Here is a 26,441-nt window from a genome sequence, read left to right on the forward strand (position 1 = left end):
GAAGCCCTTATTCAACTTTTATTTTTAACTATACACTCTATTTATGTCCTCTTTAAAATTTTGTAAATGTAGAAATAATAATGTCCATTGAGAAAAACATAAGACAAGCTGAAGGAACATAATAAAAACTACCCACAATCCTACCATCAGCAGAAAAACTGTTACTATTGGGTAACATGTCTTGAATTCATATATACATTCCATGTATACAGTATAAGACAAATACGTATGTATTTATTTACTTTAAGATTCTGATTTCTTTTCCTTCTGTTTTTATCTTTGTATATTTGTTTTGTTTTAACCTTTATTCTGTTTATATCCTTTGGCTAGTGTCCTAGGCTTAACCAAAGTCTGAGTTTGGGGACTTTTACCTTCTTTGGCTGCACTTAAAAGAGTTTATCTTACATTTTTGCATATTTGACTTTAGTATTATAATAGTTTTCTCCTTGAAATTTCTGAATTTCTGTTTTGGTTCTTGAATTTCGTTGTTTTTGCTCATCTGTTTACTCTCCCTAAATTCATTAAAACTTATTTTATCTTGTTGGTTAGTTGACGCATTTCACAGCATCATCTTTTAACTATATGTTTTCATTTATGTGACCTTCTGGAAAACGTAAAACCAAAAGGGCAGAAAACAGATTGGTGGCTGCCAGCAGCTGGGGATAAGGAGAAGGAACTGACTAAAAAGGAGCATACAAAGCCCTTTTTGAGGTGATAGAAAGATTCTATGTCTTCATGTAAGCTATGCTAAAAAGGGTAAATTTTATTATTTGTAAATTACATCTCAGCATCAAACATATACATACAAACACACAAACACAATGACATAGGAAGCAGAACTGATATGACTTAACAGTGAATTATCATGATCAGGGGAGGAGGGCCAATGGTAACCTTCAGGTTTCTGGGGGTATGAAAAGGTATCCTGTTTATTTTGTAATGAAGGGACTTTTTTGATGTGCAGGAAAGCTGGCAAGGATACCTGTCCACATGTTATGCTATGTTAAAATGAATCTCTTAAAAGGTAGAATGAACTGTGGAAAGTGTTACTGAGGAAGGAAAACATACAAAAGGTTGGCGCAGGGCAGCCACATACATGGTCATGGTCCTACAGGAGAAGACCTCCAACCATACCAGCAGGTAGGCTCAAGCCCCAGCTTCAGGTGGGTCATCCAGTAGGTGAACATCCTGTGGATGCTAATATAAGCGCAATTCTTCAGAAGCTCCTCCAGGATCTTGCCAAAGAATCAGGACCCTACTGTGTACAGCCCATCTATTAGTTCAGTGTAAAGCACGGCCTTTCCAAGTGACCTTGAACCTCAATCCCTGCACTATCCTCTCGTCCCTTTTCTCACAACCATCGGGGGCTCTGCTCCTTGCTCCAAGAAGGTGATCACATCTGGCTTAGAGATGGATATACTAGTGAGTTCAGGTACCTATAGTTCATCAACATTACATCTCTGCTTTACTGTCTTTCTTTGAAAGGTCCAGACATTCCCACTTATCTTGAGAAAAATCTAAAGAAAAATCTAAAGCCACATCCCTGAACTTAAAAAAATTAATCCAGGGTCAATCTTCCTTAGTGTTCTTCCCTAGGAAAAACACAGAGTCCAGAGAAGCACAGCTGTACTTTGACTTTTAGGTATGCAACAACTCTAACTTAATCCACAAGATACTTCTTTTGCGGAGGGGTAGAATGCATGAAGCCCAACAAATCCATGAACACAGTAAGTGGCCCCAGAACCACTGCACTGTTTTTAACTTTACTTTTTAAAAACTCCCTGTTCTATCTACTATAAAATGGTGAAGAAGAATTCCTTGTTCTCTCTACTATAAAATGCCAAACAGGGGGATTTAGATGGCATGTCCACAGCAACAATCTTTGTAGAAAAAAGCCTCACATAAACCAAAAATGGAGGCTTTTTTCCATTTTGCACCTGCCTGCAAACTTCCCTTAACAGAGGAACGCTGATTTTCATAAAACAGCTAAATCCGTGCAACTCAACAGAACCACAATCTAAACTGTTTTCCTCAGACAACAATGATTCTATTTCAACAAATCAGTACTCTATGGTAGCCACTAGCCGTATGTGGTACTCGAAAAATGTGTCTTGTCTGAATTGAGGTGTGCCGTAAGTTAATATTAAACTTTGCCTTTTGAAGACTTAGTATGAAAAAATAACTCATTCATAATTTTTAAACACTGATTACATGTTGAAATAATATTTGAATATACTGTGCTAAATATATTATTAAAATTAATTTTACCTGTTTCCTTTTAATTTTTAAATGTGGCCACTGGAAAATTTAAGTCTTTACAATACAAAGGCAAGTCTAATCTTCTTCATGACTTTACTTATAGAAGACTTAACTAATCAACTATTGAATATAATAAAAATCGCCTTTTTATAAATTTAAGTTCAGTTGTTTCAAGAACCATTTTCTAATGCAAGCAAACATATATTAATATAGATTCACTTGGATAAAAGAAATTAAAAAGAACACTATATTCATGCACTGCTGGACCATATTTAATCACTCTCAAAAGATAGATCACCTCTTTCATTAGGCTTGTAAATATGACACAGTAAACAAAGCATATTTTCTCAAAGACCTTATGTCAGAATTTCACACCCTAGTTAAAAGATACATGACCACCTAAGGCACAAGCACAAGGTATTCGGCAGAATTAAAAAAGCCATATGCACAGCAAACAAACTCCTAACGTATTACCTGATAGATATCTGATAAACTGCTGCTCCCAGAGTCACTGGCAATGCTACAACCAGACTGACTAGAAGACACATGAGTCACTTGTGGATGAGGGTTGTCTGCAATGTGCATCTTGGTAAGATCGGCTGGAAGCTGAAAAAGAAAAATAATTTAAGATAATCTAAATATCAAGCATTACCTTTAAAGAGTTCTTGACACACTGTAACTTCTGCAACAACATTTTGTTTTATGTATATTTCTGTGCAACCTAATTTCTCATCTAAATTCTCCATTCTTGGGAAAAATCTTAGAAAGTGATAAGAACCAAATCAGCATTCTGACTGTTAGGCAAGCCTACAGTGGAAGCCCACTTAGCAGTTTTCAAAAGACATTACCATGAGTAATGGTATTTCAGAGGAAAAAACTGGCCTTTCCTCAAATAAAAATATCAGCTGTTGCTACCGTAAAAGGTAGGAATGCTCGCTCGCTCGCTCCCTCCCTCCCTCTCACACATACACACATACACACACACACCTCACTAACACAAAATGGTTGCTAATTCCAGAATAAAACAGCAAAATCTTGGATTAAAGTACAGCATCTGGCACCAAGACTTAAGAAAAGTAACAGTTGGCTGCATTCAATATTCCAAAAATTTAGTAAGCCTCTTTTCATTTAATATTGTATTAGCTTATAGTTGGCCCCTAAAAAATTTGTTAGTAATCATAATTATTTAATGAATGTCTATGCTAGGTATAGGAATACAAGAGATGCAGAAGGAAATGATTCCACCACCTCATCTTTAATATGGTCAGCGATACAAGTTGTACAATATAATTCGCACCATAAAACTTTAAAAAATTTTACAAAATAAATGCTACAGGAGTTGAGACAAGATACAAACCACTGTGCTCCAAAGCGGTGAGAGAAAATTTTACAAAGGCAATATGATGATGTATTTTCCAAATAATTTCTCTGCAATTAGCTATTCAGGACTACTGAGAGAAATCTATTTACTTTTTAGAGCAGGGTTTCACATTACTTTATTACAGGAAAATGTTAAAGAAACACATGCATTAACAGTGGAAACTAAATATACTCTAAAGGAGAAAACATCCAAGCCTGAATTATATTATCTCAAGAGGAAGTCATGGTAATTATAAAAATTTACCTGAAAAAAACTACATAACAAACTTCCCCTGCTGGGATAGGTAATTCAGATGAATCCTGTAACTCAGATATACAGAAAAACAGTAACACACACAATCTGATCCTTGAAGGTGCTTTTCTCTTAAGAGTATTTTCTGATTCCTAAAGAGGAGGCAAACAGGTTGAGAAGCACTTCTGACAGCCCCTGGTTAGAGAGACAAAAGTTATATTCGAAGGCCTAGCATGGAAGGGCCATGCTTTGGATTTGGACCCTGGAAAGTACATTATACCCTAGTAAATAAGTGTGATCCAAAAGTAAACGGATGCTCATTTTAGAATCATCTCAATCCCTGATTTTGGATTAAAGTTATACAGGATTACTAATGCTTCCAGTCAGCTACTGAAAGCAAACACAAAACTTCACCAAAGAAAAAAAAACAAATCATCCTAGGCCTCAAAATACTAAAAACAAATTCCATACACAATATCCATTGCTCAGATAAAACCAGGCACATTAGGAGACAAGATGGCATTCATGAAAACTAAGGGAAATAATAAACTCTAGAAACCAGTGAAGAAAAACTTCCAAAAAATGGAGTTATCAGATACAGATTCTAAAATAACTGTATTTAATATATACCAGTGGTTGGAAAACATTTTCCTCAGAGGACCAAAGAGTACACACTTTAGACTTTTGCAAGCCACATACAATCTCTGTGGTATTACTTTTTTTTCTTTGAAAATTTTTTTAAACAACCTTTTAAAAATGTAAAAATCATTCTTAGCTCACAGGTCATATAGCTCACAGGCCATATTTGGTCCAGTTTATCGATCATGACATACACAGAGAAAGACAACACTAAGAATTTTAGCAAAAAAACAGGATAGAAAGCCCAGAGATAAACTCATGCTCATATGGTCACCTCATCTTGGACAAAGGAGGCAAGAATATACAATGGAGAAAAGACAGCCTCTTCAATAAGTGGTGCTGGGAAAACTGGACAGCTACATGTAAAAGAATGAAATTAGAACACTCCCTAACACCATACACAAAAATAAACTCAAAATGGATTAAAGACCTAAATGTAAGGCCAGACACTATACAACTCTTAGAGGAAAAAACATAGGAAGAACACTCTTTGACATAAATAACAGCAAGATTTTTTTTGACCTACCTCCTACAGAAAAGGAAATAAAACCAAAATAAACAAATGGGACCTAATGAAACGTAAAAGCTTTTGCACAGCAAAGGAAACCATAAACAAGATGAAAAGACAACCCTCAGAATGGAAAAAAAATATTTGCAAGCAAAACAACTGACAAAGGATTAATCTCCAAAATATACAAGCAGCTCATGCAGCTCAATAACAAAAAAACAAACAACCCAATCCAAAAATGGGCAGAAGATCTAAATAGACATTTCTCCAAAGAAGATATACAGATTGCCAACAAACACATGAAAGAATGCTCAACATCACTAATCGTTAGAGAAATGTAAATCAAAACTACAATGAGGTATCACCTCACACCAGTCAGAATGGCTATCATCAAAAGAATCTACAAACAATAAATGCTGCAGAGGGTGTGGAGAAATGGGAACTCTCTTGCACTGTTGGTGGGAATGTAAATTGATACAGTCACTATGGAGAACAGTATGGAGGGTTCCCTAAAAAACTAAAAATAGAACTACCTTATGACACACCAATCCCACTATTGGGCATACACCCTGAGAAAACCATAATTCAAACAGTCATGTACCACAATGTTCACTGCAGCACTATTTACAATAGCCAGGACATGGAAGCAACCTAAGTGTCCATCAACAGACAGATGGATAAAGAAGATGTGGCACATATATACAATGGAATATTACTCAGCCATAAAAAGAAACAAAATTGAGTTATTTGTAGTGAGGTGGATGGACCTAGAGTCTGTCATACAGAGTGAAGTAAGTCAGAAAAAGAAAAACAAATACTGTATGTTAACACATATATATGGAATTAAAAAAAAAAAAGAAAATGGTTCTGAAGAACCTAGGGGCAGGACAGGAATAAAGATGCAGACGTAGAGAATGGACTTGAGGACACGGGGAGGGGGAAGGGTATGCTTGGACGAAGTGAGAGAGTGGCATGGACATATATACATTACCAAACGTAAAATAGATACCTAGTGGGAAGCAGCTGCATAGCACAGGGAGATCAGCTAGGTGCTTTTTGACCACCTAGAGGGGTGGGATAGGGAGGGTGGGAGGGAGATGCAACAGGGAGGAGATATGGGGATATATGTATATGTATAGTTGATTCACTTTTGTTATAAAGCAGAAACTAACACACCATTGTAAAACAATTATACTCCAATAAAGGTGTTAAAAATAAATAAAAAATTTTTAAAATAGAAAGTCAACAGATGGATTCAGTAACAAATTTGACAGAGCTAAGAAAAAACAGAAAAATAAACATTGGTCTGAAAATATATCTAGAATGAAGCATGGAGAGTAAAAAGAATGAAGCTAGGAGAGAAGGGCCAAGAGCCAAAGGATATACAGTGAGAAGGTAACATCTGAATAACCGGAGTCATAGAAACAGAAGAGTACTTAAGGCATAGAAATGACGGCTAAGCATTTTTCAAAGTTAACAAAGGTACTCACAGACCAAGTAGCTTTAAGAATTACAGGCAAGATAAATAAAAGCCAACCCATACCTGTGCACACCAGGGTAGAAGTGTTAGGGAAAGAAACAAAGAGAAAAGTCTTAAGCGCAGTCTGGAAAAAAAGAGATTGCTTTGACAAGAGCAAAATTAAACTGATGGCTGACTTCTCAACTTGGAAGCCAGAAGACAATGGAGTGTTATCTCTAAGAGCCAGAATTCTACACCCAGTAAAAACAGTCCTCAAAATGGGCAAAACAGTCATTTTCAGACAAACAAAAATGAAGAGAAATACTCCCACGGCAGATCTACAGTGAAGAAAATCCACTGGGAGACAGAAAATGATTCCAAATGAAAGCTTCTAGATGAAGGAAAACCAATGAAAATCGGAAATGTGTGAGTAAATCAACATGAATATTGACTATATAAAATAGTAACACAAACCATAAGAAAGCTTATGTAGTTATATTAATGTCAGATGAAGTAGACTTTGAGACAAAAGCATTAATAGATGCAAAAGGGGACATTTCATAATGATAAAAAGTTCAACACTAAATAGATTTGCACCTAGTTACACAGCCTCAAACTGTATTAGGTAAAAAAAATGAAAACAATAAAAGAAGAACTAGATGAATCTACAATTACGCCATGAAACTTTTACCACCCATCTCTCAGGGACAGAATAAGCAAATAAAAACAAGTAGATACAGAAGATACGAACATAATTAACAAATCTGACTTGAAGTGTATATATCAACACACAGAACACTGCAATCAACAACTATAGAATACATTTTTGGGCTTCTCTGGTGGCACAGTGGTCGAGAATCTGCCTGCCAATGCAGGGGGTTCAATCCCTGGTCCGGGAAGATCCCACATGCCGTGGAGCAACTAAGTCCGTGCATCACAACTACTGAGCCTGTGCTCTACAGCCCGTGAACCACAACTACCGAGACTGTGTGCTGCAACTACTGAAGCCTGCGCGCCTAGAGCCTGTGCTCCACAACGAGAGAAGCCACCGCAATGAGGAGCCTGCACACCTCAACAAAGAGTAGCCCCCGCTCGCCAAAACTAGAGAAAGCCCAGCAACGAAGACGCGCAGCAACGAAGACCCAACACAGCCAAAAATAAATAAATAAATTTATTTAAAAAAACCATAGAATACATAATTTTAGGGTATATACATAAACATTTATAAACACTGATAGTAAGGCAGCCCTCGACAAAATTCAAAAGGTTAAAATTACACAGAGAATATCCTATGATTCCAGTGCAAATAAGGTAGAAATAAGTAATAAAAAGATAACTAGAAAACTATTATGTATTTGGGAAGTTATAAAACAAACCTCTAAATAGCCCATAGGTCAATGAAGTCACATTGGAAATTAGAAAATATTTAAACAGAATAAAAATTAAAATGCTATATATCAAAACCTGTGGAATAAGCTAAAGCCATGCTTAGAGGCCATTTTATAGCTCTATTATGAGTACTAAAAAAGGAAGCAGAAAATCAAAGAGCTACCAATAACTGGTTTCAATAATACAGAAGATAGAGGAGTATGTTCCAGCTCAAAGACGTTCCCCTTACTTAGTGTCTACTGTTTAGATACAAAGAAAAAAATCTCACCTAGTAATGAAGTAGACAGAAAGGGAAAGACTGAATATAATTTTAAAATGACAAATGTCTGGTTGGGGTGTTGGGATGAGGAAGATATTTTATATTCCAAGATTCCTACAGAGGTAAGACCAAGGAAATGGAGATCAACCATAAAAGTAACACAGTGAACCAAAGCCACAAGAGCATATCTATAAACTGGTTTGGTAATGATACTTACAACGTACTGAGTAATCATCATCCTTACTAGACCCTAAATGGCAAGCATTATTATTATCATCCCTACCTTACTGATGAGGAACTGAGGCAATTAGACTAAGCAACTTGCCCTAGACCTCACACTCACGTAAGCAGTGGAGTTGAAATTCAAACCCAGGTTCACCTGATTTCAGTACTCTGCTATACTCTACTTTATGCCAGGAACTCTGCTAGAAAAGATGAAAACAGATGGGTCCTACCATCAAGGAGCTCAGTCTAATAGTGGAGAGAACACAAAGAGTTATAAGCATATAGATCTGCTTTCTAAGTCATGAAGAAAACTTAGATCTTCATATAGGAATCCTCTCAACCTAGCTATCTGATGGGAATAATGATGATGATGATTGAAACTAACAACTGAGTGCTCACTATATTTACCAAATAGGTATACTACAGCAAATATATCCTTCTACATGCTTTTTATATAGATTATCTAATTTGAGTAAGGGCTACTACAAATTCAAGAATAGTGAGTAAAATAAGAATGATAAATGTAATGAAGGCTGTAGTAGGACTAATGCTTATTAGGGCTAGGGTTGCTCCTCTAATTAAATGAATTAATAGGTAGATGTTATTATTTTACCCGATTTACAGATTAGGAAACCAACACCCAGAGAAGTTGTAAAGGTTGCCCATGGTCACATAGCTAGGAAGCAGGGGTATTGAAATCTGAAACCTAGGCTGCCTGACTATAAATCTGTTGTTCTTTCCTACGAAGTTGTTTCCTGATATTAAGTTGGGAGTTCATAACACCCAGTACTTACTATTTTGTTTAAAACAAAGAAAACATAAAGGAAAAGGTTTTCTTCCAATAGGAATTCTTAATTTCTTAAAACTTCTCCACTGTCTTTCAGCTCATCTGCGCTTTTTCCTTTCCTGACCCCAGCCAGGATTTAATAGCTGACTTTTCATCAGCAAGCTCAATTCACTTACCCCATCATCTTCCAGCCTACCAGGTCTGGCAAAATTCCCTATTTTCCAAACCCATTTCCTATACCTGAACTTCTGAGCTCTGTTGGAGTTCACCTATCCATGAAGACTAGTGTCAAAGTTTTATTTGGAGGCTGGGAAGGCTAATGGCTTAAATACAGACACAGATTATGAAAGTGCATAGTTTCCTGAAGACTATCTATACATGTAAAGGGAAAGAGATGTATTAAGAAGAGGTAGAATGTAATAAAAAATGTTAAGCTAGGTATTTAGAAATTGATTCCTGCAATAGAGAACTACTGTAGGTTTCTGAGAAGGGCAGTGACACAAGATCAACACTGTATGTCTCACACAGGCTTAACCCAGCAAAGTGTATATTTCGCCGACTCGAAGTACCCTATAGGTCCAGGCAACTCTTTGGGGCAACTGTTTCACATGCAGAGACTCAGATATCCAGGCTGCTTTGGTCTCTTGGCTCTGCCATCTTAACATGGGGCCACTTAAGTAATAGCAGCAGGAGAAAAAACGGCTGGAAGAGATTGCTAAACATTGCCAGCAATCACAGAAATAAAAATTAATACAAATAACTTTTTTCCCCATCAGACTGGCAAAAAGATAATTTCATAATACAAAATATGGGCAAGGCAATGGAGGAAAACAATACTTTTATAAATTGCTAAAGGGAGTTATGAACTGATACAGCTACTCTGGACAGTGATTTGGGGAGTAGCCACTCTGAGGGAGCAAATGTAAGATTTATTACATTTAAAATATATAAACCTTATGACTCAACAACTCCTCTTTGGGCACCTACCCTAAAGAAGCATACAGGTGTACAAGGGGGAATGTACAAGGACATTCATTATAATGTTTGTAATAGTTTAAAAGATAAACAAGTATCGCAGGGAGAACAGCTAAATTGTTATATAGCTCATTATGGAATACAATGCAACAGTTCAAGGTATAAAACAGATCTGTATGTTCAAACCTGGATAGTTCTCTCAGATTTACTGATTGAAAAACCAAGTTTCGTGATAAATGTGAAAGGTGTGACTCATTTTTTAAAAAAACATAAAAATAATACCACGTATTTTCTGGGTATATACTTATCTAGGTTTGGGGGAAAAAACTTGGAGGAACATACACTAGATAACCAACAGTATCACTCTATAGTGAACGTGAAAGATCGGGGCTGGTGGTCCAAAAGGAATTTTAACTTTATTTGCAATATCTAGCTGAGATGTTATACTTCCATATGGAGAAAGAATTCCCCTATTACTTCTAAAAATAAACTATTTGAAAAATTTCAGAACTGAAAACAAATATATACACATGTATGTGAGGGCAATTTTCTTCCTTCCCATTTAAAAGTGTCCACAAACACTGGAATGTACTGACATTCTGTACCTCTTAGCAACTAGGGGTTGCTATACACACAGTATACATTCTGACTTTTTATAATGTTGAAAATATTAAGATCCAAAGATGAGTTTTATTAGAATGCCTTGTGAGAACATGACAAATACTGATACACTTGATTTAAACTAGAGCCAACAATGAACATTTACCTCATAAGCACTGGAAACAGAGTAGAAACTGATATAAAATTAGATTAACAACAAAAACTCCCAACATAAGGAAGCTGAGAAATGAATGGGAAGTGAAAAAGGAGTGCGTTTTCACTTCACTCCTTTGAATGCAGCACTCACACTCTTTATATTCCCATTGTATATTATATACATAAACATAAATATATTGTTATATAATTTATATTTCACTTTTACTACCTAATGAAAGCCTACCATAGTGATGCCTACCCCACATACAACACCTGCTCATTAAGAACAACTGAGTGGGGGACTTCCCTGGTGGCACAGTGGTTAAGAATCTGCCTGCCAATGCAGGGGACACGGGTTCCAGCCCTGGTCCGGGAAGATCCCACATGCCGTGAAGTAACTAAGCCCACGTGCCACAACTACTAAGCCTGAGCTCTAAAGCCCGCTAGCCACATCTACTGAGCCTGTGTGCCACAAATACTGAAGCCCGTGCGCCTAGATTCTGTGCTCCACAACAAGAGAAGCCATCACGATGAGAAGCCCGCGCACCACAATGAAGAGTAGCCCCGCTCGCTGCACTAGAGAAAGCCCATGCACAGCAGCAAAGACCCAACGTAGCTAAAAATAAATAAAATAAATTTATTCAAAAAAAAAAGAAAAACTGAGTGAATATTTGACTTCTGAACACTGTCACTCAGAGGGATTCCACGGATATCTGAACAGATGAAGTCTTAGCACAGATACATTCAGTATTTCAGGGTGAGTAGCATTTCCTGAACTGTATATGCTGGAATACTGTTTCAGAAGACAAAACTCGTGGATATATTGGGGGGAGGGGGTTGATGGCTGAATAAATTAGCAAATAATGCTATAACATATGCCCCTTTAACTCTTTACAACAAGCATAAGCATATTTATGGAGGGTCCAAGAAGTTCCACAAAAAAGAAATCTGTTTCACCCAGCATTTTCAAAACTTCTTTTTCCCCCAATATTCTTATTAACACCCTGTCAATGTAAGAAATAATGCTTTGGGACAATCCCATCCATCTATCCAAGAAACATTTATAGGACAATTAGTTTGGGGGGGAGCAGTGGCAGAGATCTCCTTCAATCTAAATTGGCATGAATGCAGGCATGTATAGCATAAGTGTAATATTACACAAATGTTCAAGATTCTAATTCATATTTAAAAACTGAGTCTTCAAGAATAACCTGCCAAAACTAAGAATGATAGTAGGGAAATTTATCCTTTAATAAGTTTGCTATCTGAAACTTTTTGCCCCTTATAATTCATACCCAAGCATTATTTCATTTAAATGAAGGTTATTCAAAGGGCTCTAAAGTATGAAATAATATCTATTATTAACCCTAAAAATAATGTTTACAAACTACACAATTCCCCGACAGAACAACATTCCTCAAAGTTCACTATTAAATTCCAAACTGCATTGTTAGAACTTTCTTTTTAAAGCGTAGCTACCTGATACAGAGGAACTGTGCCTATCCAGAAGTCACTTATCCATTAACCTTAAAACTATCAAAGAATAAAGATGATTCTTGGGCACATTACATAGTCTGTAAGTTCCTGTATGCTACTCACAGTAAGACATTTCAGAAACACATACTCATTAACTATATATAGAAATAAATTTCTAACAAGCTTGGTGGTCTAATTTCCCAGTTACTCAATAAAGAGCACTTAGTGTATACCTGGTGCTAGTCATAATAGTGATAGATATCATGGGTTTGGGGAGATTTTAAAAAACAATTAAATAATTCAAAAAGATACATGTACCACAATGTTCATTGCAGCACTACTTACAGTAACCAGGACACGGAAGCAACCTAAATGTCCATCAACAGATGAATGGATAAAGAAGATGTGGCACATATATACAACGGAATATTAGCCAGAAAAAGAAACGAAATTGAGTTATTTGTAGTGAGGTGGATGGACCTAGAGTCTGTCATACAGAGTAAAGTAAGAAAGAGAAAAACAAATACCGTACGCTAACGCACATATATGGAATCTAAAAAACCGTACTGATGAAGCTAGTGGCAGGGCAGGAATAAAGACGCAGACATAGAGAATGGGCTCGAGGACGCGGAGGGGTAAGGGGAAGCTGGGATAAAGTGAGAGTGTAGCAGTGACATATGTACACTACCAAATGTAAAACGATGGGAAGTGGGAAGCTGCTGCATAGCACAGGGAGATCAGCTTGATGCTTTGTGATGACCTAGAAGGGTGGGATAGGGAGGGAGGGAGGGATGCTCAAGAGGGAGGGCATATGGGGATATATGTATACATATAACTGATTCACTTTGTTGTACAGCAGAAACTAACACCACATTATAAAGCAATTATACTCCAATAAAGATATTTAAAAAATTAGAATAAGTAACAAATAAAATAACAAATGCAACTTAGAAAGATCTCATTCTCATTAGGGGTAGAGAGCAGACTAAATGTACTGAAGAGTCCTGACAAAGACCCAGAATCACAATGTCCAATGTGGTAGCCCTAAGTCACACATGGCTACTGAGCACTTGAAGTGTGGCTAGTCAAATTGAGACATGCTGTAAGTATACAATGCAAATTTAAATTCAGTAAAAACAAACAAAAAAAGGAAATATCTCACTAATAATTACTCTATTTTTATTACATATTTTAAAAACTCTACTGGATATATTATTACATTAAATTCACCTTATAAAGTGCTTTTTAAAAAACAAGGCTACCAGAAGGTTTAAAATTACATATGTAATTCACATTTTATTTCTGTTGAACAATATTAGGCCAGAGACTTGAATGAGCATGATGCATTCAGGAAACAGTAAGCAAACCAGTGTAGCTCAGGTAGAGATGTATACTACAGGAAGACACAAGAGATGAAGGGCCAGACATAGCATTTTGGGATGCTTAGATTCCCTGTCTTAGAAAAGACCTACTAAAGAGTTTTAAGCAAGAAAATGACTATGAGAATATACCTTTAGAACACATTACTCTGGAAGCATAGAAGATGAAATGGAAGAAAATCATACATATGGGAGACAGGAAACATTCGTCAAGGCACAAGAAGATAGAGGCCTTATGAAATTAAAAGCAAGCCACCAGAATTATAAAGTACTTTCTAGGGCTAGACAGAGTGTCATATCAAAGAAGTGTCAGCTGACAGTGAGAGAGAGGGTTAAAAATAGATCCTAAGGCTCCCAAAGCAGTCTGGAGCCTGTTTAATGGAAACAGTCTAAATTTCCCAAAAGCCCTAAAGGAAACAGCTATAACTAATCATAGCAGCCTTGCATATATACAGCAGCACTGTGCCTGAGGCATGTGAAATTGCATTCCTAACTCATTATTTTTCCTGAAAGATGAGGATGGGGGGGCACTGTTAAATAACTCAATAAATATTAGAGTTTTTTTTTTTAACTCTAAGACACATGTTTCTCCCCACTTTTTAACATTTTTAAAACCACAGAGCAGTGTTCAATCAATATTTGCACTTAACAGTGGGTTTGTTAAAAGTGCAAATAGAATTCTTGAGAAAACAGGAAATCAGTTTAAGAATGCCTGACAAGTTTGAGGACACACAAGGAAACCAGAGTAGTTGGAGTAGTGTAACAAGGAGGAGTGTAGGGAAAGATGAGGGGAAGAGAGATCACATACTGTCTGGCAAGTCATGGTTGACTTTTACTCTGAAGAAAGAATGTCAAGGAGGAGGAAGTGATCAACTGTGTCAAATGCTGCAGATAGGTAAAGCTAGGGAAGAGTCAAGAAATAACCTATAGATTTAGCTGTGTATAAAAGTGAGAATGGAAGCACTTCCTAGACCAGTGACTGTAGGAGCTACCTAAGGAAGATGGAAGCCAAAGTAGTAATGCCTCCACCATCTAGTAGACAGTCACTTGGGGCAAGCAACTGTAACAGACCGGACGATGAGCTCTCAAATAAGAATCAATCAAGAAAAGTCAAACCCCTGAAAGAAAACAACAAAAAAACTCAACTAAGAAAAATCTGAACTTGAAGAAAGAGCTGATAAGACAATCAGGAAAAAAGAATAGCATCCACAAAATGAAAACAAGTTATTAAACAAGGGTGGTGGTAAAAAAGCATCAATTAAGAGATTTCAGGTATCAATAACATAATAATTAAATTTAGAAATTTAAAAGGTAAATAGCAGGACAGAAATTAGTCACAAGTGGAGAATTAGTTAATGAGCTAGAATATCAAACTGGGAAGGCACAGAGTGAGAATAAAGTATGAAACAAATGTTGAGAGACATTATGGATAGATCTAGAGTTCCAACATATGGAGTGACAAGAGAAAAAAAGAGCTGCAGTTTTCAAAAACTAATACATTTCCCACAAGTGAAGACAAATGGGAATCTTCAGCTTGAGAAAGACTTTCAAGTGCCAAAAAGGGGAAAGAAAACAAAACAAAATATTAGATAATCCATGGTAAAACTTTATGGTATCAAGGATAAAAAATAAAACAAAACAAATAATGCTAAAGGGAAAAAGACTTGAGATTTATTATTTTATATACAAATAAGCAAATATTTGAAGGGTAAATATAAAGGAAAGCATTTTGAACATTGTTGCTAGAACTATTTATTTGATCAAGAAAATAAATCAACTCAGAAGTACTGAATCTGAGTAGCAGAATGGGAAAAATACATGAATAAAAATGAGTAAAAAGTATTAGAAAACCAAAACTAGCAAGTATGAAAACTTAATCACAAGTTTAACGTGTTTAATCACAATCCAGTTAATATTCCATCAATAATAAACAATAACATGAGAGTTGGGGTGGGTGGGTGGGGCGATAGGAGAGATGTACTCTATCATAAACACTTAATTTACATAGTAAAGTACCACTCACGAAATCCTGTTCAGATAGTATTTGTTATCATTTAATGAAACATTACAATCTAATCTTTACAATGCTCTTTGCCTCTTCTATACTTGTTAAATCTTACATTGAAAGTTGGATACCAGTACCCCAAAAGGCTATTTTTTTGTAGGTATTCTGAAGAATAACCCCTATATCTCATTCTTTTGTTTGAATCTTTTTCACCTGGTCTCATCCATTTCCCTTCCATGTGTCATTTTAAACCTCAGTGCCAAGCCTCAGCAATGCATGGGCCCCACAGGTGGCATTTGCACTAAAGAGACCATCCATGCCTTACCAGGTAATAGTACAAATGAACTGTGTACCTAGGCATCTTTCCATCTCTTTACATTTCAATCAGCTCTTTGCCAAATGGACAGTGAATTTAAATGTCCTTCCAGAAGCTGCCTTTAAGAGAGATATCCAACGAGCTATCTTTCAGATAAAACATTATACCATGATGCTACCACAGTATTTCTTCCTTAGTCACCATCAATAGGACAACCTTTAAACAAAGACATGATTTCAGATCATCCTAAGAGATGCTTCTATTGTGCCTGTCTCTAATTCAACACAACCATAAAGCAATCTTAACACAGTCATTGTTACAATTAAAGTGTTCACTAAATGTTGTATAACAGACTATAAATTAGACTAACATAGCCAAATACATCAACCCTTTAAGGAAATGAGGAAATACAATACATTCAAGTGAGAGTATGATCACAGAGAAGTACAGAAATAGGCATAAACAAATGATGATTCAGTCTGAAAATAATATACTTCAAATGTTTTGCATTTTAAGTCTACAGATTAATTAAGAAAGTATTTTTCAAATCCTCTTAGAGGTATATTAGAATATTTTAGAGATTCCTTTAAGTTGAAAAACAAAATGGCCATGAGAATGAGTTTAGACTGTTTTGTAGCTCTTATTTTTTAAAAGTTTGGAAAATATAATAGTACAATACAGCTCATTTACAATTCACAACAGGTAGAATTTAAATGTAATAGGTAGATTATATCAATCTCAAAGAAAATAATTACTTACTTTGGAGGCCCATGGCTGAAGACAGTTGGCATAACAGCGAACAAGAAAAGCCATTTCCTGAGCTGCAAAGGATAGTTTCCTTTTCAAAACAGAGCCACACCGATGAGTATGTTGACAAAATTCTTTTAACTTTCTTTCTTATAAATCATATACCATTTGCAGTGTAAATTGCAGTGTAAAGACAGCTTCTCCAAATCCCTTTCAAACTGATATCAGGAGCTTTCAATAGCTTAGAATTTAGCTTCTAAATAACTGGAATACTTTTCAACAAAATGTTCACTTTTAACAAGCAAATCACAGTAAATCAAGATGTTTAGATTTCTGGCTCAAAACATACAGACACATCCTTCCTCAGGCACCTGGCACAGGCATGCACAGTGGTAACTGAATAGTTAATACTGTATAAATCAAAGCAAATAAGGCAACATGCACCAAATCCGTGTTGCTTGATTCTGAGAAATCTTTCCAAAGACAGCTTTGTCTTTTCTTCAACTTATTTCATTCTGTAGAGTAAGCACTGCAGTAATTCTTCTGCATCAGAAGCAAACCAGAACACTGTATCCTTAAGATGAAAGTTTCTTCTTTATATTGTTAACCACCAGAGGTTTTAAAAAAAAAAAAAAATCAACCACCGAGCAAGTGGTAGTTAGAAGATATATGCTCTAACAGGTTTGTCCTGTAGAATGCTTGAGAATCTCCAAAATTAAAAATTTCTCTTTTCACATGCACTATTTACGGCTCTGCAGCATTGCTCCTTGTTCTAATGCATCAGTAAGATAGTACTGTGGCTCTAAGTCTGGCTTTCTGGTTGAAAATTTATATATGATATGGTACAAAAACACTACATCTTCTGCTAAAGCAAGACTGTATGCTAGTGTTTTAATTCCTACTGTCCTTGCCTGTTTCACAGCAGCTCCCTAAGGAGAAGCTCCTATTGATTCTATGCTCTGCAGTAAGATGAAATATCTAATAAGAAGGAAAGAGAGTGGGAGGAGAATAGAGCTAAAAGGATGACATCACCTGTATAGAAAGCCTTCAGAAACTGCATTAGATCAATTGGCTACTGTATCTGCAGATGTAACCCAAAGAGCAATTTATTGAAAACACACACACACCCTTCCCGTGAAACGTGTTAGCAAGCTAAATTCTGTAAGAAAAAAACTGGCTAAAGCATCTCTCTGTTTCAGTCTTAAAAATCCATTTTGATTTTTAATTCTGTGCATTGATACACAGCTTTATTTGGGAAGCCATATTACTATTCAAATTTAACACAGTATTGTCCTCCCAAGGGAAAATAATTAGCTCTGGTAAGATACTCTTGCATTGCAAATACAGAAGGCAGCCTAGTTCTCAGATGTCACATATGTATTCTGCTTGCAAAACTTCCTATTTATCAAATAATGTTCTGAAAGGTATAACCTTCAAGACCACTCTAAATTAACATTAAAAATATCAAAACTGGTACTAAGATTTGTATGTAAATAGTACATTTAAATGGAAACAATTTCATTTCCCAAAAGAAAAGCTGGAAAAAAAAAATCACAGGCACAAGAGCTGACGTGCGGCATTCACCAACCCCTCTGAGGAAGAATAATCTATGCAATATGGTACTTTCCTACAGCCCAATGCTAAATTCCTAGAAAGAGACCAGAAGCAAGTAAAACTCAGAAGGAATCAGAAAAGAAAATGATTCAACCTGCTTCCAAATTGAGCTTGGACTAAAAGGAAATATTTTTCTATAAAAATTACAGGAAAAATTTAATTCTTGCCACACCTCCTCCAATCTGAAAACACAATTCCTCTAGTACCCACCCTATTCTTCAAGATTCTGCCACAAGGCATCTAGTGCAGATACTACCACAAAGAGTTTGCACTAAAGGTTGCAATGGTGCCCCTCAATGGCCAAAGTAAGACACAGTTTCCAATGGTAAAATACAGTTAATACCCCTCCAGGCAGCAAAATTATGAGAATAGCATCAATGAATAAATCAAAGTAACTGAATTATCTTGCTTTATTTACCTACCACCATTTTGAGGGAAGAGGTGTGCAACATAAGAGAAATTATTACCTGAGAGACAGGTGTTATTACAAAGGACTTTACTGTCAAGAGATGAACACCTTGTTACTAGCCAAAAACAAACAAATAAGCAAACAAACAAAGAGTTCTTCAATACACCTGAGCAAACTATAAGTCACTTTCTGAACAACACTATGCTGCCAATCTGAACTATGCTGCTACTTATAAGACTAGAACTGACTTTAGTAAAACTAGGTTTTATTCTGAATAAAGACAAGTCATACTTTCACAATAAGTGACCATTTATGAATATGGATTTCCATAAAACTTAAGAATTATCTGTTTCCTGAAAAAATTTCAAAGGAACACACAAAATTTACATTTAAATATAAAACTAAATCTAAGAAATAAACATGACCCTAGTTTTCTAACCCTAAAACATGGAAATTATGTACAGGTTGATTTTCAATCACCAATGTATTTTTTCAACTCAATTAATTTAAATAACATATGAGTTGGAATTTCAACAAAATGTTAAGTATTTAAGAATAAATTAACTAAAATCTAATTTTAACACTCATTTTTAAAAACAGAAAAATGATAGTAGGCACCTTGTATGTAAATGAAGCCAAACATTTCCTAACGATAAATTTCTAAAAGATATCCTGTATGTAAACATTACATGACTGAAAAAATTTCAGTTTCAACGCAAGACAGTAATTATATTCATGTACAGAACCAACAGGATAAATTACAACCAAATCAAAAAGCAAAACCCTAAAGGGCACCTTTCCTCCTTTTTATAAATCACGCTGATAGCACACAAAGGACTTCAAGCTGAGCAAGGGAGACAGCCATCTCTTAACTACTTTAAAAAACACTCTGCCCTGTGTATGAAATGCAATCCACTAATACCATATGTTAGAACAACTGTAGTAAACACCAGCTCAATAAAGGAGCAACTCTCTTTTCCTTTAGTTTGGCCTGGAAGTGAAGATGACATCATCCTTTTCCTTGTTCTACCAATCATCTCATAGTATCTGCCATTCTAGGCAACTGTACGGTGAGCCTGGCATGAAAAATCTCCCTGTGCAACAATATCATGAAAGAAACAAACAGGCCAAATTTTATATTCAGCATGTGAACCCACCACCACTTTGATGATACACTATACCACACTGTTTCTTCAGTAAGAATGACTTACTCTCAATTACTGAAAACTATAAACATCTTTAGAAAAGTCAGTAATTTATCAAATAACTAAAATATATGATTAGGCGAATAAATGAATTTTCACTTCTATTGCTTTAAAACTTTTATCATGATCTCATTCCATTACCTCACCAATTCAAATGAAGTAACTGCAGAAAGGGAGAATGCCCTGATCTACACATTGTCTAGGAATCATAACCACAGGATAACCATTTAAGAATATATTTCCCCTGCATATGAAATGCCATGATGCTAAGCCACACTGATGAAATCTTTGGCTTTAAAAAGGTCTTTCAAACTACTACCAAATAAAGCAATCAATGTATTCATTTGCAAAACTTCAAACCATTATAAAATAGTCTTATAAAAATGTAAATGCTATATAGTTAATAATTAAATTATTTATATATTCATAATATAAATATAAATAATTTTATATATTCATAATATAAATTTTATATATTCATATTATAAATTATTTTATGTATTCATATTTTATGAACACATGATAAACTGTATAAACTAATATAAAATACATTAACTATATAAACTATTTCTAAACAAAAATACGAAGCAGAACATTTGAAATCATATTGTATAGAAAGCCAAATATGAGGCTCTAATAGTTACTAACCTATAAATATACCTTTTATGTCAATAGGTAACAACACTGAAAAGGAGAAAAAAGGTAATCATGGATAAAGGTAAGTTAACAAAGAATTTACACTCTAGACGTTATGAAAAACGAAAAACCAACATTAACAAAAACCAGGTTTATAGTAATCTCAGGCACAGTCATACACTTTATTCCCCATCTGCACAGTGAAATATTATAATCACAATGTAGAGAAGCCAAACTCAAAAGGAGGTGAGACCAAAGAAAAATTATGTAGTTTTACAAAATATATAAATAATAAAACAAACAGGCCACTCATTTCTGTGTTTTAGCTGTAAGCATTTGGCCTTTAAAATATAAACTGTTAAATGTACTGATTTATATAGTAAAAACACTTTAATCCTTTTGGAAAATGAATGAATAAATGACACTACCATAATATCTGAGGTAACATACAAGCCCTTTTAAAGGATCACAGTAAGCTTTCCTACTCCCTGTCCCCCTCCTGCCCCTTGCTTAACTTGAACATCTGAAATGAATCTCTGTAGTTACCAGACATGGTTAACTCTAATTACTGGTGCCCCTCAGGAATTCCTGCTTTCAAACTGCATCCTATCTATTTCTCAGACTTTCTGAAGAAAGCCAGACTACCAACACTCTCTTCCTATTCTGTAAGAAACAGTGTGCTTCAGCACACTGTCATCTATGTCCACTAAATGATCAGCACCACGCTGTTGAAAACCTTATCAGAGCCACCAGTGGGCCACATATGCACTATGAAATATGATCCTTCCTTAGGGAGTGATGGAGGAAGAAAAAGCAAAGAGAAAGAGGGAAGCCTTCATCATCAACTAAGGTGATGTAAGCTTCTATAATTAGAATCAGTGAAACCGAAGCAACAATAAAAAGGCACCACCATGCTTCTACTTTCCACTACACAGTGCAATTGTAGCAAGCATTTTTCACTCACACACAAAAAAATACACTTTGCATATATAGTCAAGTATGCTACATACTATATGCAAAGTTAATGTAGTTTTAATATAACGTATTATTTTCTACAAAAAAACAAGATTTGCCCAATAATTAAAATAAATACCTGTATCTATATATAAACATGACTGAAAAAAGAAACCTCACTAAAAAAATTAAACAATTGAGAATACTGTCTCCATCTGTAAATTCCTGGATTATATTAGAGATTACCTTTGTATCCCTTCTCTGATTTTAAATACTGCATTTTCTAGTACTATAAAAGCTAAATGCCTAGTTACTGAACAGGTAACAAATCAAATTAAAAGGCAGTAACAATCAGCATTAATCTGTTTGAAATGTTTGAGTTGTTATTCCCCTTCCATCTGGAATGCTCTCAAAAATCACTGTCTTAGGCCACTGGTATATACATTAGTATCAGAGTCGTTTCAAACGATCTTCAAAAGAGCTTTCTGTAAAGTGTTTCACGTATGATAAAAATCTTTCCTATTCTGGTTCCCTGGGCAGATCCATATGAATCAGTGTCACCTTTAAGAGAGGGAGAATCGTCCCAGACAACCAGAGGGCATGCCCCTGCCCTCTTCCCAACACTCCTGAAGCTCACACAGAGTGAATGATAAAAACAATTTTTGAAGATGACTACTTAGAAGTTAGCAGTACTTATGTAGAGCGTTAAAAATAATTTTCATACGTTATGAAAAATAATTTTCACACCCTAGGGATCAATCTTAAGGGAAAAAATCAAAGTCACATACAGATATATTCATACAAGTTGTAATAGGAGATAAACTGGAAACTGCATGAGAATACTTTGTTATAATATTAATATTAAAAATAATGTTCAGGGAAAAATTTAATTGCACGAGAAGTAGAAAGGCAGGATAAATAAATATTCAGCATTATCTAAATTAAAAAAGATCTCAATGATTTAATCGAGATACATGCATTTAAAAATCATTAGCCACACTAGCTATCTCTGGTTTTGAGGATTACAGCATTTCCTTCTTAATATTCTTCTATATTTTTCTACATTACTATAAGGAACATTTTTTTTCACACACAAAAATTTTTTTAATCTGCTCTAGGCAGGCATTTGTCCTACTTAGATTGTTTACAATTACACCCCTCTGCTTTTTCTCTGTCCATTTGCAGACTCATGACCCTGTAACTAGGTACAAGAACCTTCTATTGAGAATTCTAAATTATTTCCCAGAAGACAAATGAGAAGAATTCTCCCAAGAGACGCTAGACACACATGAATAAAAGGAGAAAAGTTCTCTTCTGATTTTAAGGTATAAAGCACAATAAAGAACATATCTGTCCAGAGCACTATGGCTTGTAAATAGGGTGAGAGAACAAACAACACTGAAAAGCTGCAGATTCTCAGAGGCTGGGCTCCAAATTTCTCAGTAGCAGTCTGATCAACACTCACTGTCTTATACACAAATAAGATTGGCCAAGCTTCCAGATACACAATCTTCTTTACTTTAGAAGTAATAGAAGATTGTGTACTCACTCATCCTTTCATTCTACAAGTATTTATCAGACACAAAATATAATTTAAAATAATAAGGATCCATCAAGTGCACAAATAAACTTCACACTGTTGACGGTTTATCAATCAGTGACTGTGACTTTAGCAGTCCAAACTTGAAATTCTGATAATATATGCAACAAGAGTGTGCACACCTCCTCCATTTTGACTTGAATAAATGTTTAAATTATTTGCTTACTGGTGGTCTGCTATTGTCTGAAGGTTTGTGTCGCCCCCCACCCCCAAAATCCCTATGTTAAAATCTAATCTGCAAAATGATGGTATTAGGAGGTGGGGCCTTTAGGAGGTGATTAGGTCATGAGGGCTCTGGAACTGGGATTAATGCCCATATAAAAAATGCCCCAGAGAGCTTCCTAGCCCTGTTCTACCATGTGGACACAGCAGGGGTTGGCAGTCCACAGTTAAAAGGGACTTGGTAGCTAGTTCAATTCCCCCACATGATGCAGGGACTGAGGGTCTTAAATATTCCTTAACATTGCAAATTAGCGCTTGAAATAGAAAAGGAACACGTATCATCCGATTCCTAGTTTAATGTCTACTCTATCACATCAAACTGAGGAATCTGGCTCTTATAAACCTGCCTATATCAAGGATTTAACTTATTTGCACCTAGTTTCTTTGGAAGTTCAAATGGGTTGTCCTGAGACAAATGTTGAGATGCTGCTATGAAGGTCTGTGTTCCTGGAAAATTCGTATGTTGAAATTCTAATCCCCAAGGTGATGGTATTAGAAGGTGGGGCCTATGGAAGGTGATCAGGTCATAGGAAGGAACTCTCATGACTGGGATTAGTGCCCTTATAAAAGAGGCTCCACAGAGCTCCCTAGTCCTTTCCACCATGTGAGCAGACAGCAAGAGGTAAGCAGTCTACAATCCTGAAGAGGGCCTTTACCAGGACCTGAGGCATGCTGGCTGCTGGTACCATGATCTTGGCCTTCTAGCCTACAGAACTGTGAGAAATAAAAGTTCTGTTGTTTATAAGCCACTTGGTCTGTGGTACTTTGTTAGAGCAGCCTGAACGGACTAAGACACGACCCATGAGGTGATCTCAGCAACCACACTTGAATTCTTACTCATCTGTACGGACAAACGTCTTAATCTCTCTCTGTACGCACTAAATCCAAACAAAACATGGAGCGCTGGAGGAGAGCAGGGAACATAAGGCACAATCACAGAAGAAGCAAAGAGAAAGAGATGCTTGTTGCATTAGTAATTTGTGAGCCTAAAATCAAACATTAGATTCTAGAGTGTCACACCATGCTCACCACCTGCCATACTATGCCAGAACAATGAACTGTGTAGGAAGAATACATGTAAAGAAGGGTGAGCAAAAGGAAGCCCTCCAAATTTAAAATCATGACCCATGATGCTGCCATGGAAATCCCTCTTTCCAGGTGTCCCTTGGGAAGAGTTGGCTGGCTTCACTTTTGTGCAGGTGCTATGATGGAGAAAAAGAGGAAGAAGGGTAGTAGATTATCCTGTGCTTGAGAATGCAAAAAGCACCATAGGTGACATAAGGAACAAGAAAAAAAAAAATTAAGATTTAGTCTGAGGAATGTGGGATCTAATTAAGAGCCAATAACAGCACATCAAACACCCAGATTGTTCGTTGTTCAAAAATATAGCAGAAGGGGCTTCCCTGGTGGCACAGTGGTTGAGAATCTGCCTGCCAATGCAGGGGACACGGGTTCGAGCCCTGGTCTGGGAAGATCCCACATGCTGCGGAGCAACTGGGCCCGTGAGCCACAACTACTGAGCCTGCGCGTCTGGAGCCTGTGCTCTGCAACAAGAGAGGCCGCGACAGTGAGAGGCCCACGCGCCGCAATGAAGAGTGGCCCCCACACCGCGATGAAGAGTGGCCTCCGCTTGCCACTAGAGAAAGCCCTCGCACAGAAACGAAGACCCAACACAGCCATAAATAAGTACATAAATAAATAAATAAATTTGTTAAAAAAATATATATATAGCAGAAGAAGAAAGGAGATATCAATGAGAAGAACTATAACTTCATAACTGAAGTACCTAAACACCAACAATATTTTTTAAACCTTTAAAGAATGTCCAGATTTAGATTTGGATCAATAATGTTTCCATAAAATGACCAAGGATGAATGTTGTCTGATAATCTAGAGATGCATCTCAAGTTAAATAAAGGCATACTTGTTGCCTGACCTTTGTGAAACCAAAACACTTTCCCCTTACTGGTCCCTGGCTTATTTTTACCATTTAACCTTACGCATATACCAATATTAAAAATTCAACTCACTACATATGAAAAATGTTCACCACTGTAGGCTATTTAAAACACAAATCAACTTTCTATAAAAAATACAGACATTTAAGAAATTCTTAAGTAAATTGCTAATTTTGTTTTCTGCTATCTTCAGAACAGAGCATGATTATATGAGCACACTGCATGTAAGTATGTGTAACATCTTATGGGATCAATGAGAAGAGCACTCTACAAACAGTAAGTGTTAGGGGAGGCTTCTCTAAAGAGTTCATGGATGAATGGACTCTTAGGAGTTGAGCTGGACTTTGTCAGGAGGACATGGCAGGAGACCATTCTGGATAAAAGGAGCAAATAGCAAGTTAAGATTCAAATTGAATCATCAAAGGACAGAATTATATTAGGTAAAGAAGCCTGCAAGAACCTTCCAGGGAGAGAGAAAAACCAAAGGAAGGGACAACCAACAAAATTATGGGGCCAGAAGGGTGAACAGGTAGACTGGGGCCAGATGACAAAGGGATTTATATATCATATAATCTCAATACTTTAAAAACTAAATATTTCTGAGCTGTATTTCTAAGATACATAATTTATTTATAAATTAATACATGTACTACCAGCAAAAGTATTTTGTGTTCATTATGAAATACACACAAAAATCCACAGAAACTTAAAAAGATAACAGTACATATAAACTCTACTATTTTCTTCCCATGCCCTGTGGACTGTTTGCAAACTACATTTTAAGACACCTGAGCTAAACTACTGACTTTGCTAATTACTAAAAGAAAGAAGGTCTTCAAGGCAATAATTCCAAAACCAGTCATCAGTTTCTGGCAGACATCTCCTGTCATCATTTAACTGGCTTCTAGTCACTTATTGTTATACATAGTAAAGCAACTCATTCAGTGACTTTCATATTCATTTTATAACCACTCTACCTTGTAGGGTTGAACAAAGAAACTGCTTTGTTTAAAGTGAGCCATTGTGAGTATAGGCTACAAGAAAACTGGAAA

At 36.0% G+C, this 26,441-nt stretch overlaps 1 protein-coding gene across 3 annotated transcripts in view; it reads right to left on the reverse strand.

Annotated features, from left to right (window-relative positions):
• Positions 1-26,441, reverse strand: part of RAPGEF6 (Rap guanine nucleotide exchange factor 6) — a 219,340-nt gene that overhangs the window by 94,821 nt on the left and 98,078 nt on the right. For all 3 annotated transcript variants that reach the window (XM_060143537.1, XM_060143536.1, XM_060143538.1), the window contains exon 7: positions 2,734-2,865. In XM_060143537.1, the coding sequence (XP_059999520.1) occupies positions 2,734-2,865 (132 nt within the window). The remainder of the gene's footprint in view (positions 1-2,733; positions 2,866-26,441) is intronic.

The sequence above is a fragment of the Lagenorhynchus albirostris genome, chromosome 3 (assembly GCF_949774975.1).
Source record: "Lagenorhynchus albirostris chromosome 3, mLagAlb1.1, whole genome shotgun sequence".
Lineage (NCBI taxonomy): Eukaryota > Metazoa > Chordata > Mammalia > Artiodactyla > Delphinidae > Lagenorhynchus > Lagenorhynchus albirostris.